Source organism: Miniopterus schreibersii (assembly GCF_964146895.1).
Source record: "Miniopterus schreibersii genome assembly, chromosome: 19".
Lineage (NCBI taxonomy): Eukaryota > Metazoa > Chordata > Mammalia > Chiroptera > Miniopteridae > Miniopterus > Miniopterus schreibersii.
The window spans coordinates 19,304,101-19,324,256 of NC_138119.1; the positions used below are offsets into that span (position 1 = coordinate 19,304,101).

Genomic DNA, 20,156 nt, shown 5'->3' on the forward strand with positions numbered 1-20,156 from the left:
ATCCTGTAAGTGGCAAAAATGGTGTTTGAGCCCGGCTGGCATGCTCAGTGATTGAGTATCAACCCATGGACCAGGAGGTCACTGACGGCTGGATTCCTGGTCAGGGCACACGCCTGGGTTGCAGGCTCGATCCCCAGCAGGGAGCGTGCAGGAGGCAGCCAATCAATGACTTTCTCATCACTGATGTTTCTATCTCTCTCTCCCTCTCCCTTCCTCTCTCTGAAATCAATTAAAAAAAGTGGTGTTTTTTTTAAACAAATGGTATTTGAACTCAGGCAGTTTGGCTCCAGGGTCCACCCTTTTCACTGCTATGTTGTTCTTTGTGTATAGCATATGGAATTGGTCTTACTGCTTTGCAGTAACATCTGGAAGACATGTATGAAAGGAAGCCTGGATTTCAATAATTAAGACCACCAGCTTGAGTAAACTCCAAATGCATAGCTAGCTAATGATAACAACCTTCTAAAATCGTTGAGTGTGTGCTAGGATGGATACATCAACATTATTAATAAAAGCTAAAAAGTGGTAATGACCCATATGTCCATCAATTGATGAGTGGATTAAAAACAAAATATATTCCTGCAATGCAATATGATTCAGGCATAAAAAGGAATGAAGTACTGATACGTGGTACAACATGGATAAACTTTGAAAACTGTATGCTAAGTGAATGAAGCCAGTCACAAAAGACTGTATATTGTATGGTTCCATTTATATGAAATGTACAGAATAGGCAAATCTTTAAAATCTTAAGAGACAGTAGATTAATGGTTGCCAGAGGCTGGAGATATGTGGGGATGGGGGATGATAAATGAGGAATGACTGCTAATGGATATGAGGTTTATTTTTAGAGTGATGAAAATGTTTTAAGTGTAGATTGTGGTGATAATTCCACAGCTCTGAGTATACTGAAATACACTTCGAATGGGTAGTTTTATGGTATGTGAATTATATCTCAATAAAGATGTTAATTTTTTTTTTTTTTTAAAGAGCTAGCCAGGAAGCACTCTACAGTGAAGCTCATTAGTCTATAAGCTCCATTCAAGTACACAAAGCTTCCATTGAGCTTTTTAGTGCATTACTCTTAAATAAAAACAGATAGTCAAGATTCTCCAGATATTTGAGGAAAGTCTCCAGCATGAAAGAAAAATAAATAGGAGGAAGGAAAAAGAACCCAGAAGAAACAGAGACAATGCATAGAGCCAAAAACAACTTCAGAACATAGTGAATATTTAAAATATAAGATTGTGCATCTGTGAGACAATAGCAAGAAGGAACACCAATGAAACAAGGAAGAAAGCTGGAGATTAAAAATATAAAAGCTAAAGTCACGTCCCTCTCTCAGAAAGTGGAACAGGAAATGAGAAAAATCAACCCAGAAGATTCTACTAAAAGAAAACATAGAAAACCTTTGGAGAGAAAATTAAATTATTAAAGAAATAATGCAAGGAAATTTCCCAAAACAAGAAAACGTAAAAGTCTGCATTGGAAAGACCACCAGATTCCCTCCACAGTGAGTGAAAAAGATAAAAGATGCCTCCCCCTAAACACACACACACACAGACACATTAATTCCCATGATCATGAACTATCTGGACACCAAGACTTAAAAAATATCTTAAAAGCTTCTAGAAAGAAAGAGTATGTTACATATGAAGGAGGAGTGGAGGACTGCATTGGAATCTCAATAGAAATATTGAGAACCAGAAGTCAGTGGAGCAATGTCTTAAAAATTCTGAGTGGAAGTTACTTTCAATCCAACATTCCGTACATGGGGTAGTCCTTGAATGTCAGACTGAGGAGTCAGGAGTTTATCATATAAGCAGTGGGAAGACTTTAAACATTTTCTAGTAAGGAAATAACCTAATCAGAATTGTGCTGTGTGTATGGATTAATCCAACAGTGGAATTTCAAATGACTTGGTTTGTAGAGACTAAGTTTGGGAGACCAGTTTCAAAAAGCTATTTGTAAGAAATAATGAAGGCTCTGAGGAGGGTAATGGCAGTGAGAAGGAAGAGGCAGAGACAAGATAGGAGGAACATTTTAGAGGCAAAATCAATAGGATGTCACAAAGTCATCATTGTTCCAAAGCCATCTAATCAGGTAAAAGCCAGTAAAGTGATTTCCTAGAATCAATATTGGCAGCGTTTTCACATTAAAGCCATGTTATGTGGGAGGGTGTTGGGATAGAAGACCCTGATAGTTCTGCCTTTTGTTCAGATGTACTTTGAAAAGTTTGAAAAACTGGGAAATACTGAAAAACCGTGGTCAACTGCATTGTCAGGCATTCCAGGATTCCGAATGCCTGTCAGGTTGCCAACCTTACTCTGGAAGTGCTGCTTAAATCCACCAGTCTTGAGGTAAAGATAAACACATATAGTAGAGTTTTCTCACCGTCTTCTAATGTCCCTCAAATCAAAACCTTCAAAGTAATGTTCTCTATTCTGAGGTTTACTGACAAAGCTTGTTTGTTTTTTGTCAGGACATAACCTAAAACTAAGTGTGGTGTTCCTGAGTATCTCCTAATAAGAACTATTTCTTTAACTTTTTATCTTGAATTTATATACTCACAAGAAGTTGTAAAAATAGTACACAGAGTCTTGCAAACCCTTCTTCCAGTTTTCCCAGTAGTGATATCTTGTAACTGTATGTATAATACCAAAACCAGGTAAGTGACATGGGTACAATACTGTTAACTAGATTACAGATGTTTTTAAGTTTTCCCCAATTTGTATATACACTCATTTGTGTGTGTTTATAGTTCTATGCAATTTAGTTTTTTATATATATATCTTTACTGATTTCAGAGAGAGGAAGGGAGAGGGAGAGAGAGAGATAGAAACATCAATGATGAGAGAGTCATTGATTGGCTGCCTCCTACACACCTCTGACTGGGGATCGAGCCCACAACCCGGGCATGTGCCCTGACCAGGAATCGAACCCCGATCGCCTGGATCCTAGGTTGACGCTCAACCGCTGAGCCAAGCTGGGCCAGGCTATGCAATTTAATCTTATGTATACATTTGTGTGACCACCACCACAATCAAAGTACAGAATTGTTCCATTACCAGAAAGAACTCCCTTTGCTCTACCCCTTTATAGTCATTCACGTCTCCCACCCATCCCTGTCCCCTAGCAACCACTGATTTGTTTTCCATCTCTATTGGTTTATTTCAAGAATGTTTTATAAATGGAATCATGTAGTATGAACCATTTAAGATTGGCTTTTTCCCCCCACTAAATAGAATGCCTTTGAAATCCATCCAAGTGATTGCATCTATTAATAGTTTTATTCCTTGTTGTTGCTGACTAGTACTCCACTGTATGGGTGCTAACCATTCACCCACTGAACAACATTTGAGTTGTTGCTAGTTTTTAGCTGTTTTGAATAAAGCTGCCGTGAACAGTTGTGTACACATAAGTTTTCATTTCTCTGGTGTTAATACACAAGAATGCAATTGCTGCGTTGTATGGTAGGTACATGTTTAGGTTTATAAGAACCTGTCAAACTGTTTCCTAGAGTACCTGTACTATTCTGCATTCCCACCAGCAATGTTCATAGGTGTTTTTTGTGTGTGTCCCAAAAGATTTTCTCCTATCTTTTTGTCTAGAAGTTTTATTATTTTTAGCTTTTGCTCAAGATATTAATCAAAACTGCAAAGTTGCTCCTGCCAAGCCAGTTACAGGGAGTCTGCCTGCCATTGTCTTTCTTTCACCTACTCCTAACATAGTGCCTGACACATTGCGCACCAAGTAATTACTGGATGGGTAGATGGATTCACACATACGTTCATTTATTCAACCAAGCTAGAAACTAATGGGAAAGCAAATAGTCATGAGTTTAAGAATTATTAACAAGTAAATGTCATTGAACTCCATCAGTTTTTCCTTCTGTTATCGTCTTTTCACACTTAATTTTATGGCAATAATGAGACTAAAAGTCTAACAAAATTCAGAAAAAGAGAAAGAAAATGATTAGTCTTTTCACTCACCCTTTAACTAGTAAGTATGTTAGTTGAGTTGGTTTATGAGTATGGTTTGGTTTAGTTTCATGAGGGGTTTTTTTAATTCATTATAATTGTGTTTATATTAAATTGTTTCGTAGGCATAGTAGAGTTTTTTCCATTTGCAAGGTAAGGACAAAAAAGGTGGTGTATTACAATATGGTACAATTTCTGTAAAGAGATTGTCATATTGGAGGCTAGTTGAATTTTCTGCCCTCCAGAACATGTTTTAATATTTATAATCTTGTCTTCCTTCTGTGTCCACCTTCATTGTATGTATACGTGTATTTGTACCAGAATAGCTTGAATGTCATTTTTGTCTGTGGTGATAAATCTTCTTCCCATGTGCTTGTTCATTTTAAGTGACAACTCAGGCTGACAAGTATCCTTTTTTACCATTAGCAGCTGGGCTCATTAGACCATCCTGTCTAGAGACTGAGAACAGGGAGAAGAAGATCAGCAGAGTATGTTACATTTCCATAAATAGCTTTTTGTATGCTGGTTGTGGGGTTTTTTTTAAGCTAACATAAAAGCAGTGAGTAATATAGCAGAGGAGACTGGCTTTAACTGCAGCAGGTAACCTAGTGCAGCTAGGAAGACTTTTTTTTTTGACACACAAGTAGAACTCTGGTGAATGAGCTTTAATTTCTTTCTTTCTTAATTCATGGAGGGAAGCCTTTAAAATTGTAGTACAGGAAAGGATCTGCTTTTTCAAACGGAAAACATCAATTGGATGTTTTCATTGATATCAGGTTTGAAAAACAATTAAAATCATGGAACAAGTAAAGCTACATTTTCCGCAAAGTGAGATCTCAGGTGCAGCTTTAAAAAATGATTAGACCCCATGTAAATTTGCTGGTGTTAGGATAACCAAATTTTGTTAATTACTACCTGGGAAATTTTCAGGCAAGGCGAACAGCCGTAGGAATGCATACTGGTGAATATAAGCATATATTGCTGCACCAGCTTATGGCTGAGCTGTCTCTTCAAGAATTCACTGGAGCAGTCTGGAGTCAGGACTGCCAAGCCAAGCAGAAATTCACCTGCACTGGAGTACAGGATTTTGTGTGGCAATAAGCATTTTTAATTAAAAGTTTCCCAAGTTTGGAGCTGAATCTGTAAACATGTGGCAGATTGAGCTAGCACATCCAAGCACTATTGGCGCTTTGGGGAAAATCTGGCTTTTTAAAAAATTGGACGGTTAAGCTGAGTAAAATCCAGCTGTGTTTTACTTAACACTGCACTCATCAGAGTTCTTTGACTCCATTTCTTTTCTTCATCAGTGGCAGTGTATCGAATGGTCTGTGTGTGGACTCCCCATCCTCCACCCCTTCACATTTGTCTTTTCAGGCTCGTTTCAGATAAGGACATGGGTTAAAGCAATATAATACTCACTGTATTAAGTAATAGGAAGCCTTTCCTGCCTCGTAGTTTATCTCTTAAATAGGTCAGAAGCCCCAGGTAATCTTCATCTGCAAAGCTGTTAGATTTTTAACCCTTACCTATCACATTGCTAGAGGTCTTGGAGTATACACAGAAATCAAGGTTGTTAGCTGACCTTAAAACAAAATGTAAAAACATGGTGTTACTACTTAACACCTTAAAGTAAAATTGCTTCTGGGAAGCAGTTTCTTGATTCAAGCAAGAAGTAGTCGAATTGGAGCCCTGAATTATCTTTACATGGTGTTTGAGATTAGGAGGCAGGAGTGCTGGGGGTCGGGGTGAGAACTCTGGCCAGTAGTCAAGGGATTCATAGTGTCCGCTTTCAAGGCTAGGTTCCTTGACGAAGGCCATTGTCAAATTGGACTGGAAAAATTGTTTTAAACTTTTATTATTCTCTCAAATTCACATTCTGCTTTCCATTGGAGAAGTGAAGTGCCATACAAACTGCTAAAACTCTCTGGTTAGCAGATCTAAGAAAAATCACTTCTTAGGAAGGTACAGGAGGTGGTAAACATAATTTAGAGGGGATTTGAGGTTACTGATGCTATTATGTATACTTTTTGCAGATAATGCCATCCCCACCCCCCAGCCATTCCCAGGCTGCTTGATCTTCCTGTTTACTGTAATCCTGCTTCTCTGGGAATTACTTGTCTTCTCAGAGACACTTTCTTCCCAATACAGGAAGGGCTTGCTTATTTATTCAGTAGTAATATTGAGCATATTAGTGACTTCGGAGTTCAGTTCATTGTGTGGGTGTGAGTACGTGCACACACACATACATAATGCATACACACATACATAAATCCTGAAAAATAGAAGATTCTGAACTGTATTAATAATTGCCGTTTCAGTAACTGCGAGGAGTTTTGGATTCTAATTCCAGATGGCTTGGTTGCAAAGTTTGTTTATAGCTGTGTTTGGAAGTTAGACCTGAGTATGGAAGTGAAATTTGTTCAGCATTGGAAATTCAGTGAATAAAGAATTTTACCCAACTTTTTCTAAAAGAAAAAAGAATGTGTAACCCAGATAAGCTCATGTAAAATACCTAGAAACATTAAACCGGGGCAAGCACTGTGCAGAAAATAGACCAGATGTGAAAGATTGTACTTTCAGGGCGGGGTGCAGCAAATACTTTCTAGTAGGGGGGCAGGGAATCATATCTAAAGCAAGTTAAAGCTTCTCAGCTTTGTTCCCTCATAGAGTTAAGAGATTCCCCTTCACCCACACGTTGCCTCAGTTTTTCCTACAGCCCTTGACTCTGAGAAATTATTAATGGGAACGGGTGAGGGCCTTGCGACTCCTTTCTTTCTGTCTTAAAATGGTCAAGCTTGCAGAGCATGCTCCTTCAGTCCTTCAAGGCACAGCTTTTCCCTGCTGCCTTCAGCTCTAATCTCTTTATAGGTGTAGCACCATGGCAACAGGCCCAGCCCAGAGCCCAGGAACCTTGTTTGTGTTACCTAAGGGGCTGGTGCAGCCTGAGGAAGAGAAAAAGGAGTATCACCTACCCTGCAGTCTGTTTGGAAGATGACTTCACGTTCTGTTGTTTGTCTTTCTGTTCTGCTTCTATTGAGGACTTGAAATTACGCGTGGAAAACATTGATCCAAAGATGTTATCAGTAACTGAAGGCAGCAGGGAAACCATCTCCTATTGGTTCTTGTCTCCTAAGCAGAGTTGTTTTCTGAGATGAGTTCAGAAAGTGACTTGCTGTACCGTGACATGTGGCACCGCCATGCTTTGGGGTTGCACTGCCAGGTGGCTGTACAGTTGCTTCATGTAGGTAGACATTTATTTTGTTTGAAATAAAATTTCTGTTTTAGAATATTTTCCTAGAGAATTTTAAAAATAAAAGTGAGCCTTTTGTCATCCCTTCTTCTGTATTAAATATGCCTTTTTCCTCTTGTGAGGCTCACTACCGGAGTATGAGAGGCTCTTCCCCTCCAAACAGCTCTTCCTGGGAAAATGGGCTGGAATTGTTGTTTGTTGTATATTTAAAAAAGATTACAGTATCCCGTTGCCTCAACCAGGCTTCCTATGAAGGATATAGGGAAAGTTGTATGGTAATTACATTAAAGTAAAATTGTTTTAGATTTAGTCATTTATAGTTGTGCTATCTTTGTGTTATATAATGTGTCATTGTCTTATCCAGTAGAACAAAAGGAAATAAATGTGGAGCTGTTACATTGTTATATTTTTATGTACAAAACATTAGTTGGCTTTTGTGCATACTTTGTATTATCAATAGTAAATATAATTATTACCTTTTTGACCTTAAAAACACTGCTGAATAACGGAGCACACGTTTGTTAGTCTGAACATTAAATGGTGGTTGGATTTTTATATATGGAAAGAATGGACTAAAATCCTATTGTTTAAGATCTTTCTTATTATATGGAGTTTGATTAAACTATGTTAGAATGGAAACAGAGAGGAAAAGAGCAGCCTTTAATGCTACTTTCCTGTATCTCATTACTTTACAATTTAACTGAAAGCTACTCTGACATTTCTGATATTTCAGTTCCTTTTAATGTTAACATGGTTATTTCAAGGAAATGAACAAAGCTGCTTATTTAGTGTGTTTTACAAAAAAAAAAAGTCTTTACACAAGGCATTTCTTTTTATCCCTATTACTAGGTACTTCTGCTTGAAATATACATATATATAAAAGTCTGGGTGTTTCAGTCAATAAATACTGTAATTATTGAGTAAAACTGCATGGCTATCTATTACTGGATTCAAAAATATTGTGCTTTATATTGTTTGACTTTGCCACTTCTCCCAAGGGGAAGGTAGTGAAGTTCTAGCTCCTGTAGTGACAAGAGTCATGATTCCCAGCCTTCTTTTCAAACAGCTAGGAAACAGAATCAGTCAGGATGCCTGAATAGTGTTCACAAAGAGCTGTTCTTCTCTATGAGAGCTTGGACATTTCTTTTGTGAGTGGGAGGTTTCTTCAAGGCATTTTATTCTTTATTCATATTTATACAGTAAAGCATGGATAAAACCAAAAGCTTCCCAGAAAAGAATGTCATATTGAGATGGAAATCAGACCTTGTGAAAGGCAGGGCCTTGTGCTGAAAAGCTGGCCTTTGACTCTCTGTGTGTGTGTGTGTGTGTGTGTGTTTGTTCTGCCAAAACAGAAAGACACAGAATGAGGATTTAGCCACTGCTGTTTTATCAGTAATAGAAGAGGGTAGACGTATAACATGTCTTTTGATAATTCCTTTGTATAAACAAGAATATGTAAGATAACTTTGAATAGTGTATGTTTCTCCACCTCCAGAAAGAGGTGAGGGTAAAAATGCCTATCGTGGAGCTTTGAGCTCCCCTGAGACTAGTAAAATTATAATTTGTTATTCTTTATTGAGGAAAAAACAACGTGCGTGTGTGTACACACAAATATACGTATGGTTTATCTGTGCCACAGAAATATGGTTACTGTTGTCGTTACAGGTTAACTCCTGATTTGCTCCTCTGTGATTTCCTTAGTCACCTGTACATTTGTTGTCAGCCCCTGTTGCATTGGACCGTTGTTTCCTTGTTGGCCACGTAGCTACACCGTCTACGTATCTCCTTCTGTTTCAGGTCTCGGGGGCTCCCGAAACTGAAGGAGTCCCGTTCCCACGAGTCCTTGCTGAGCCCGTGCAGCGCAGTGGAGTGTCTGGACCTTGGTAGAGGGGAGCCCGTATCAGTGAAACCGCTCCACAGCAGCATCCTTGGGCAGGACTTCTGCTTCGAGGTAAAAAAAGTATAGAAAGAAGGAAGAGTAGTTGAACCACAAGCACATTTTCTATCCAATAATTCTGTGATTTCATTACTAGGGTATTGATGATTCGATCATCTTCACTGGTTTTCAGTTATTAGAAATTACCTACTTACAGGGAAAAGGTTTGGAAATCTACTAATCTAACTATATTGGTGATTAAAGTTATTACTGATGGCTTCTCATTTCTTTTGGCTTAATCTGCTTTCAAAATAAATGGGCTCTTAGTACATTCTCAGCAGAGGCCTCAAGACTAACAATAATATTAAATTAGTATTTTAGTTTTTTAGTATTGGCAAAGATATCACACACTACCTTATTATTTTTCTCCTGAAAGTCTAAGCCCCAATTTTAGTGATTCTCTGAGGAAACTGACCAAAATGTACTTTTTTAACTACGACATGGCTAGTTTAAGATCTGGGACCATGTCTTATTTATTTTTATAATCCCTTGCACCTTGCCCAGTCCCTGACACATTGCAGGTGCCTGATGTCTTAAATGAACAAATTGCCCTTAACCATTCCAACATGTCACAAATATAAAAATTATCAATGAGATATTTTTTCCATTCTTTTTTGGGAGGGAGGGGGTACTAAGTCTTCAAAATCTCCTGTGAATTTTACATTTATAGCACATCTCAGTTTGGACTGGCTCCATTCATTTCAGGTGTTCACTAGTCATATGTGGCTAGTAGCTACCATATTAGATCAGAATATATAATCTGATCTAATTTACTAGGTTATAACCTGAGATTGCATTAATATGTGAGCACACTTAGCAGTTTGGACAGGTCACTCGTTAGTGTTCTTTTTATAAGTCACTTGAACTTTTCTGTATTTTTGAAACTCAGTTCAACAGGTTGTATACCAAGCCCAGTGTTAGGTGCTAGGCATATAGGTAACATGTTTCTTTTTTTCAAATATATCTTTATTGATTTCAGAGAGAGGAAAGGAGAGGGAGAGAGATAGAAACATCAATGATGAGAGAGTCGTTGATCGGCTGCCTCCTGCACGCCCCCTGCTGGGGCTCAAGCCCGAAACCCAGGAATCGAACCCCAATCGCCTGGATCCTAGGTCGAGGATAAACTGCTGAGCCACACCCAGCTGGGCACATGTTCCATTTTTAAAGGGCAGTGATAATTGTGGTCAGGTTAACCTCATAAAGACTAGAAATCAACAGGTGGGTTGCCTAGTGGAGGAGAAATGACTTCCAAAGACAGTGATCCAATACTGGTAACTCTCTTCAATTTCATTTAGTACCATCTTATAACATTATAATGAAGGTGACACTGGGAGGCCAAGGGAGGCCTCAACCTGATCCAGGTCCTTGTCATGGAATAAGAAGGAATTCAAGAGCATGACAGAAAGATTTAGCAAAGCACAGTAAATTTATTAACATGATAGTACGCACTTGAGAAGTGAGAGTGGGCAGTCTCAGAGAACGAGACGTGGTGATGGGGTCTGGGTGGAAGGTTTTTATTAAACTTGGGCAAGGGGTGAGGGGATTGGGTGGTCCTCTGCTTCTGACGCTGGCAGGATGACTGCTGATGCAGCTCTCCTGTCCAGATAGTGATTTTTTTTTTTTTTTTGCCCCTCCAATTACAGGAAACTGGGGAAAGAGAAGCGGGGGAACAGGTGGTCAGTGAAGGTCTCGTTTGGGATGTTCCAGCCAAGACAGAGAAGGGGAGGGGTAGAGCTCGATGCCTCAGAGGCAGTCCCAAGAAATTGGATAAGCTATTTCAGAGACACTCCTCCCTTTTTAGTTATTCTTTCTTAACTGTCACACAATTGAGCATTTTCATTTGCAGGTAATTTAAGATGTATCCTGAAAGGTTTTAAACTTTGATCTTTCTGAACAGATTTAGGTTCCTGGGCTGAATTCTCACTGGCCTTTGTTGTCACACGTGGAGATGAGTAAGGGTGCAAAGCAAAAAGTGGATGTAGACGTAGGTGTAGAAATCACAAAGCTGGTTTCCTGTACTGTGCTTTGGGTTCATGGCACATCCTTAACTTGTAAATAATACAGCTAGCAAACTAGAGCCCTCAAGCCCTGTGCTTTCTCTTCCTTATTTCTCTCTAACCTTTATGTCGAAGGTCACCTACTTGAGTGGAAGTAAATGCTTCAGCTGTAACTCCGCTTCAGAAAGAGATAAGTGGATGGAAAACCTTCGCAGGACAGTTCAACCAAATAAGGTAATAGTGGCTTTGAGTGGCTAAAGAATGAATAACTCTATAAGTAGTAAATTGATAGAAGATAAATGCAGTGATAATACCTTATTTTTTTATAGAACCTTTAAAACATATTTGCCATTTCATACATATTATGCCATTTTATGTCGAAAATAATTTTACTGCGGATATTATCGTGATTTTACCGATGTAGATAAGAAGACTCAGAGAAGTAAAGTGACTTGCCCAAATCAGAAGCCAGTACATGATAGAACTGGGACTAGAACACACGTTTCTTAACTACTTACCTCTTTTTTATTTGTGGACATCAGCCCAGTTGCCTCTAGACTGGCTACATGAGAACTTATATTACAGAACGATATTTTTTAACCCAAGTAAAATAGAACATATCTCTAAGATTCTGGTACATTCTTGTTTGCAGCTCCCTATTATCCTGAACAACAAGATAACAATCCCTTTCATTATTTATTCATTACCTGTAATAAAGCACATAAGCAGCATCACCTATTTTAAAAAGAAAATGTTGTCTTCCTCAGATTTCAGCTCTCAAACTCAGCTTTGTTGCTTCTTTATAGGACAATTGCAGACGAGCTGAAAATGTTCTCCGTTTATGGATCATTGAAGCCAAGGACCTCGCCCCTAAAAAGAAATATTTCTGTGAACTGTGCCTTGATGATACCCTCTTTGCTCGTACAACCAGCAAGACCAAAGCGGACAATATTTTCTGGGGTGAACATTTTGAATTCTACAGCCTTCCACCTCTTCATAGCATCACGGTTCACATTTATAAAGACGTGGAAAAAAGGAAAAAGAAAGACAAGAATAATTACGTAGGGCTCGTCAACATCCCCACTGCCAGCGTGACTGGCCGCCAGTTTGTAGAAAAGTGGTATCCAGTGAGCACACCCACACCCAACAAAGGAAAGACAGGAGGACCTTCTATTCGGATTAAATCGCGTTTCCAAACTATCACCATTCTGCCTATGGAGCAATACAAAGAATTTGCAGAATTTGTCACCAGCAACTACACCATGCTGTGTTCTGTCCTTGAGCCAGTAATCAGTGTGAGAAACAAAGAGGAGCTGGCTTGTGCCTTAGTGCACATTCTACAGAGTACCGGCAGGGCCAAGGTAAGTGGAAAGGAGGGTTACGTTACCCAGATTCTCTTCCCTGCCTTTCACGGAGAAACCAGTATGTACTGTGGAGATCCAAATTAGAGAAGCACTTGCTGCTAATGGTCAAAAAAAAAAAAAAACCAAGAAGGAAACCCATATGCAGTTCTTACATCCAGAAAAGATGGGGATTATAAAAACGAAAGGAGTAAGGCAGAGAGACGACAAATCTTTATTTAAGGTTCATTTGCATTGAAGATGGAGACCACAGCTAGTTCTCTATTGTCTGACAATACATGGCAACACGGGCGAGGTGATCCCACAGTGCATTCAGGCTTGTTTTTCTTCAGTCCTAGAGTGTGTCCTGTGGCGGTTTTACTCCTCACTGTATCTTGTCTAAGTTCACATTAACTGATGACATATCCCCTGGTCACAGAAGGAGGGATTCCAGAAGCATGCTGGATATTTAACAAGCATCCTCATGGGATTAAAATCTATATTTGGGATAAAAATACCAAGAGATGTTATATAATTGGTATACTGTGAATCTTATTTCATTCTGGATAGAAGTAAAAATTTAGGAAGATTAAAAAAAGGGAAATGTGCTAATTGTATGAAGAACAACAAGCGAATGATAGTCTTGGATCAGCCTGAACTAAAGTAATTACCACTTCTATGAGCCACATTCCCCTAATTAGGCTGAATCACTATTATATACAGATTGGCCACGGTAAAATTGTATTTCAGATGTAGAGGAGTTCACAGATAGAATAATTTGTTTACAAAAGTGCTATTAAGCTTTCTTGATATAAATTAGAATATGCCGATATATTCAATATTTAGTCCCTTATCTAACTGCCTTCCTATTGAGTATAATTTTTGTAGTTAGATTTACTGATAATAATCTTCTGGTTTCTGGCATTAAAAAAGCTCAATAATTTGGGGTGAGTTGTCATTGAAATTTGAGTGTCGTCATTGAAATTGTAGGGTATGTTCTTTCTGCTTTTTAGTAGCTCAAAATTCAGGATAAATGTAGAATTTTTTAAACAACTTTATTGAGGTGTAATTTATATACAGTAAACTATACCCATTTAAAGTGAGAAATGGAATGATTTTCGACAATTGATATTCTCACTGAACCAGCACAATCAAGATACAGAATGTTGCTGTCACTCCCAAAAGTTTCCTCCTGCCCCTTAGCCTAAGAGTTTTAATAGAGATTCCTAAATCTACAACTCTTTTACACCCTCCAGGTGCCCCAGAGTAAATCCCATTAATGTTTAAAAAAAGCTTAATTTTAAAGTAAATCAGAATATTCCCTGTTCTTGAGCTTTAGAGACTTTGATATATCCAATGAATACATAACATTAAAAATATTTGATGTTGACACATTTCAAACTGAACAATAATCATTGAATTTTACATTGTGTTCTTTAAGACTGTTGAGAAATGAAGCAGCTATTTCTTAAGGATTTTATTTCTCATTATGCCTTCATTCTCCATGGGTGGATTGGGGATGAAGGGGTAGCAAACAGACTACCTAGAAAATAAGTTAAAGTATTGAGTTCAAGAAATTCCATATTGATACTGTGGACGAATTTGTAACTGTTAGACATTGAATACCTAACGTGTACAGAAACTGTTAAGTGCTTAAAAATATAGAGATGAACAAAAATCGACACTGTCTTTGACCTCATGGGGCTTACAGTCTTTTGGGGGAAATAGATATTAATCAAGTAATTACAGAAATAAAATGTGTGATTACAGTGAGAAATGCCAAGAAGTGCGCTATGAACTATGGATTAAGGAGATCTGACTAATGGGGTTCATAGCAGTGTTGGTCCGAGTAGGCTTCACTGAGGAAAGGATGCGTGAACTAAGATCCAAAAAGATGCCAGGAATTAACTCCATGACAGTCGGGGCGGGAATGATGGGGGGAGTGAAGCAGAACTGAGAAGAGCATTTGCACCAAGGTTTGTGGTGAACAGACGGCACTGTGTGTTACCAAAGCTTGGTGTAGTCAAGGACCAGTAAAGGACGCCCTTGAGCCTGGCGCAGAATGCTAAGAGAGCGGCACCAGAAGAGGCTAGAAACTAGAGCATACGGAGACTTGCCGGCTGCACTCAGAGTTACAGTCTTTATCAAAGTGCAGTGGAAAACTCTGTGAAGAAATTTTAAACTTAGTGGTGGTGACACCTAAGATTTGAGCCTGACTCACCTTTTTTCTTTCAAATGAATCTGGTAGCTTTAGCTTTAAAGCAGGATTCCCAGGATGTTTGCTATCTCATCAGTCTCTTCTGATGTATATTATTTATTCAGTTGCTTTCTGCCTGACTGAACATTATTCTACCAGGATTTCCTGACGGACTTGGTGATGTCTGAGGTGGATCGCTGTGGAGAACATGATGTCTTGATCTTCAGAGAGAACACCATTGCCACCAAGTCCATTGAGGAGTACCTCAAGTTGGTGGGACAACAGTATCTTCATGACGCGTTGGGTATGGAGAAGGAAAACGTGTCCTTGTCTTCCCCTTTTTATTTTATTTCATCCTTTTGAGATAAATTGAGCTGAACTGGGTGTTTTTAGGTCTAGCCAACTAGAGTGTTATTTGAGTTTCGGCTTTAAGAAGTCTCTGCCATACTCACCAGTGGAGGAACAGCAGATGGGTTTTATTACGATTTGCACAGAAAGAGAAAGCCCATCAGCATATGCAGCTACCCCAAGGCCCTCAATGTCTGAGATACACAGTAATACTAGTGGGTGTCACTGCTGCGGGTGGCCTGTTTCCCTAACTGTGTTGGGTATTTATATCATGGTATAAATGTATTGTCTTGAAAGTGTTAACATTTATTATCATGCATCAAAAACTAGGAAACTCTTGTCAATTACCACAACTCTCAGTTTCTGTCTTCAAGACCTTCAGAATTTTTGACAATAACTGATTTTTGGTAACTCAGTAGTTCCTGCTGACTCGGCCACACTCTTGGAATTGCAGGCATCAACCACTAAAGTAAGGCATTGTGCCGCGCATTTCGGTGTGCATCATGATAAAACAGGCATGAGTTCCTTGGAGAACATAGTCAATTACTTCTATCTCCATATCCCTGTACTTCACACAGAATGTAGACCAGCTCTATCCTATAGAAACATAATAGAGTTACATGTGAGTAATTGGAATTCCCTAGTAGTCACAGGTGAAATTAATTTTAATAACATTTTATTTAACCCATTATGTCCACATATTAACAGGTAACCAGTATAAAAATTAATGAGTAAAAATTATTTTACCTTTTTATACTATTTGAAATTCAGTGTGTATTTTACATTTATTGCACATTTCAGCTTGTACTGGCTTCATTTCAAGTGTTCAGTAGCACATATGACTATCAAGAGTAGACCGTAAATAATGTTGAATGAGTGGATAGATTTTGCCCTCAAGGAGCTTACAGTACAGGGAGGTATCCTATAACCAAAAAAGAGAGAAATCATGTACCTTTTCAAAGAATTAAAGAAATTGATTCTACCTGATACTGTACTTGCTATGTTATGGCAGGAGCCTCTAATAATACAATTGAAGATTTCAGAATAAGCAATAAATAAAATAAAAAGACTTTGCAGTGAAATCTCAGTAAATCAAAAAAAAAGAAATTAAATGAATAAGTATAGCTGAGCACTCTGAATAATTAAAGTTGTGCTATATAGTTCATACATTGGGGGGGGGGGGGATGATGCTATTTCCAGACTACTTAAAGAATTCTCAAAGAAAATTAAAAGTTACCAGGTATATTATGTAATCTTCATTTCTCTTGATTAAAGCATTACTATTTACTACATAGGCTTTGCCTTGGTTAGACTTAAATCTTCCATCTATTGGCCCTCTTTACCTTTCTGATTGAAATCAGATTGCATGCTGATGTCCTGTGACATAGGAAATAACCCGCCTGTGAGAAGTAGAAAAGGGTCCCTAAAAAGGCCTGATTTACATCCTTGGTGACAAAGACAAATTCTTTTTTAGCAGTAATATGTTCAATACCTTTAACTTATTTCTGCACATGAAATTTGGATGCTAGGTAATAATGAGTTGACAATTTACATGGAAAACACAGAACATTCTGGGCACAAACTTCCATTTGGACCATGTAGTGAGCACCCACCCCCTTCGGCTCTGATTTCTTTCAAAGGCAAGAGAGCAAGTGTAAATGGATTGTTGAATCTGCCTCAGTGGTTTTGGTTGGGTAAGCAGCTTCTGAGTACACACCTATAAAAGGTTCACCTTTCAAATGTGGTGCTTTCCACATTGTCAGACATAGGTTATAGTTTCAAAAGTGAAAATAATATTCTGTTTTGGAGGATTGTAAATATACCATAATCGGGGAAAAGCATATTAGGCTGCAACTATAGATAATTTACTTCTGGACCCTTGAGTTATTTGTCTCTTTTCTTGGAGAATAAAAGAAAAATATTCTTAAAATTCACAAATTATTTATTAATATTAGTATTATTTCCCCAGAACTGGTGTAACCTTAAGGAACTCCCTAAATAGAATATTTATAATATGACTCTAAAGGTGGGCCAATTTTTACATGTAGTATTTAACAGTGATGACTTGGCTTTAAATTTAGGTGCTCTTTAAATAGGATACTTTGTATAGAAACACATAGTATAGGAGACTTTGAGAGCATGTTGAATACAAATCTTTTGAGAATTGGTAAATATTTTTAGAAGCCTTTTAGTAGTGTTAGTCATTTCACTTTATGAAAAATTATTTTAAAGTTGCCTAATTTGCACATAACAATACTTATTGTATGGAGCCCCTCTAAGGTGCCAGGCACCATATTAGACACTTTTTTTTTTTCATGCTTTATTTCAGATTCTCACCAAAGCTCTGTAGGGGGAGAGTCATGCTATTTTCCAAATATGGCAGCTGAAGCTTAGACTAGTTAAGTGACTTTTCAAGGCCCCACAGACTAAGTGATCGGCCTAGGATTTGACCTCAGATCTGTCTGGCTCCAAAGCCTTTACTTCTCTGTTCTCCAGGCATTTTTCTTCCACATAACCACTTCCCATCTTCTTCTCATAGGTATTTTTAAAAGCTTTCATTTACCTCATTACTAACCATTTTGCTAGGAAAATGCTCTTTATATTACTGCTGCTACTTAATTTTCTAGAAATCATTATTTACTTTCATAAAATCTATTATAACTTGCCTGAAACTCAAGTAATATAAGCAGATTTGAAAGGGTCTTTGAAAAATCTCTTTCTTAAAGGCCTATAAAAAACCAAGAACACATACTTCCAGCTCTCATAAATATGTATTGAGCACCTGCAACGCTTTGGGAGCTATTTGATAGGCTGGGGATCTGAACATGAATAGAACCTGTTCCCTGACCTCTGAAGGTGTTCATCTTAGAGATGAGACAGACATGTGAACAAATAAGCAAAAAACAGTGTGAAACATGGATCAGGAGAATATATGCAGGTATGGTGGCAGATAAACAGGTAAGGTAAGGATTTGTTCTTTCAGAGAACATTGGGCATATTCCTATAGAGGGTAGGATGTATGAACAGGGCTTCTAAGCTAAATGTATTTGGAAAAACAGGTACAGATTATGTTGAATGACTATCCCCATTACGAGAGGTAGATCTAGACACCCTTACTCAAATCTATGTGTGATACCAGTATTAGCACTTAAGACCTTAGGTGGGCTAGTCAATCAAGTGTGGGTTATTTTTTCTTCTAAGATAATAACATTATTCACCCTGGTAGAGGGGTCTTATAACAAATAATTAGTTCATGTTCCTTTATTTATGGTTTCAGGTAAAAGGTTTAAAGTTATTTCATTGTTTAAAGTAGAATCATTGTTACTTTTATAAATACCATCCTGATGATGTTAGTGATTGCTGTTTTTCACTTCCAGGATAAAGAAAATAAGCATGATATTTGGGAAGTGGTAACTCGGGTTCCAGAGCAGTAATCATCATGAGCACTGTTTTGTATCGAGGTCTCGGAAAGATTTCTCATTATGCATTTTAGGACAGAAATCCTAAGTCCTTTTGTTCTATTGAGGAAGACACTATTTATAGTTCTACTCCCTGCCATCTCTCTTCAAACAGGGGAGTTCATCAAAGCTCTGTATGAGTCAGATGAGAACTGTGAGGTGGATCCCAGCAAATGTTCATCTAGTGAATTGATAGACCATCAGAGCAACCTGAAAATGTGCTGCGAGCTGGCTTTCTGCAAGATCATCAACTCTTACTGGTGAGCTGGTGTCCGTGCTTCATCAGCGCGTATGGAACTTCCATTTTCTGTATAAAAGGCATCACAGTGTTAACTATTACTTCCCAGCCAAAGGAAGGGCTTGGGGGGGGAAACTGAAAGTTTCCCTAATACAGTCCTGCCTAAAATCTAACTCTCCATTGTAAGCAGAAGAATTTCTGAACTACCTACATACATACATACAATGTTTATGTGGAATATTAGCACCACATTCTCTAATGGGTTTCTAAAATATTTACTGTTGTTAAACATGTGTTAATTGTTTTTAGTCATTGCTCCAACTCTAGTAGTTGGTGAGATTTTGGAAGATTTTTGATGAACAATCTTTAGAGAGATTATGGTGATCTTTATTAAACCAGATGGTGTAGTCAGGAGCCTTATGCCGTTTTCCCACTTTGGAAAACTAAATTTATACTAATTCCTGAGTTTTACAGCTTTGGGTTTCTAGTCTCCATCTGGGCTTCTGTGAATTTTCTGCCACCTCTCAGTCTCGAACCAAACAGAGCTCTTCCCACTAGGCCCTCATCGCCTGGCTCTGGAGTGGAGGTGTGCTGGGCCAGAGTGAGATCGATTGTGCGTTCTTGGGTTATTTAGAGGTTTTGATCTTCTTTCCTTCCCCAGTGTTTTCCCTCGTGAGTTGAAAGAAGTGTTTGCATCCTGGAAGCAGCAGTGCCTGAACCGCGGCAAGCAGGACATCAGTGAGCGGCTCATCAGTGCCTCGTTGTTTCTGCGTTTCCTGTGCCCGGCCATCATGTCTCCCAGCCTGTTCAACCTCATGCAGGAGTATCCTGATGACCGCACGTCTCGGACTCTGACTCTGATTGCCAAGGTCATTCAGAACCTGGCTAACTTTGCCAAGTAGGTGTCACTACCATAACCACTTTTTTAAAAACATTGTTTAAAAAAATACATGAAATCTAAAATTTGGGGGGGATGGGGATACTCATCACTTATGTTATAAGATTTTCATTGTGTTATTATAAATAGCAAAAAAATTAGAAACAACTTAAATATTCATTTTATAGAGGAATGGTTAAGTAACCTAGGGTACATGCATTCAGAAGAACATTTGCAACCACTATAAACAGTGTTTGCAAAGAATAGCCAATAATATGAAAAATTAAGATATAATTATATTAAATGAAAATGGCTATTAAAAACTTTAACAAACAAAAAAAAAGACAGCACATTAAATGGTGCATATGCTATTATCCCAGCAGCATAAAAACACAAAAACTTTAGTATAAACAAGTTAGGAAGAATAATCAGACGAATTCTATAGTTACATTGTCTAAGACAGTTGGCCTGGCCCCTTCAAACAAGTTGATGTCGTGAAAACTGGAAAAGATGGAGGGACTGTTTTAGATTGAAA

The 20,156-nt window shown here is 38.2% G+C and overlaps 1 protein-coding gene across 6 annotated transcripts in view; it reads left to right on the forward strand.

The window, feature by feature from the left end:
* The window catches only part of RASAL2 (RAS protein activator like 2), a 212,721-nt gene that overhangs the window by 173,415 nt on the left and 19,150 nt on the right, over positions 1-20,156 (forward strand). For all 6 annotated transcript variants that reach the window (XM_081121673.1, XM_081121674.1, XM_081121672.1 and 3 more), the window contains 6 exons: positions 9,028-9,181; positions 11,299-11,397; positions 11,970-12,524; positions 14,860-15,004; positions 18,622-18,766; positions 19,406-19,642. In XM_081121673.1, coding sequence (XP_080977799.1) covers positions 9,028-9,181; positions 11,299-11,397; positions 11,970-12,524; positions 14,860-15,004; positions 18,622-18,766; positions 19,406-19,642 — 1,335 coding nt within the window. The remainder of the gene's footprint in view (positions 1-9,027; positions 9,182-11,298; positions 11,398-11,969; positions 12,525-14,859; positions 15,005-18,621; positions 18,767-19,405; positions 19,643-20,156) is intronic.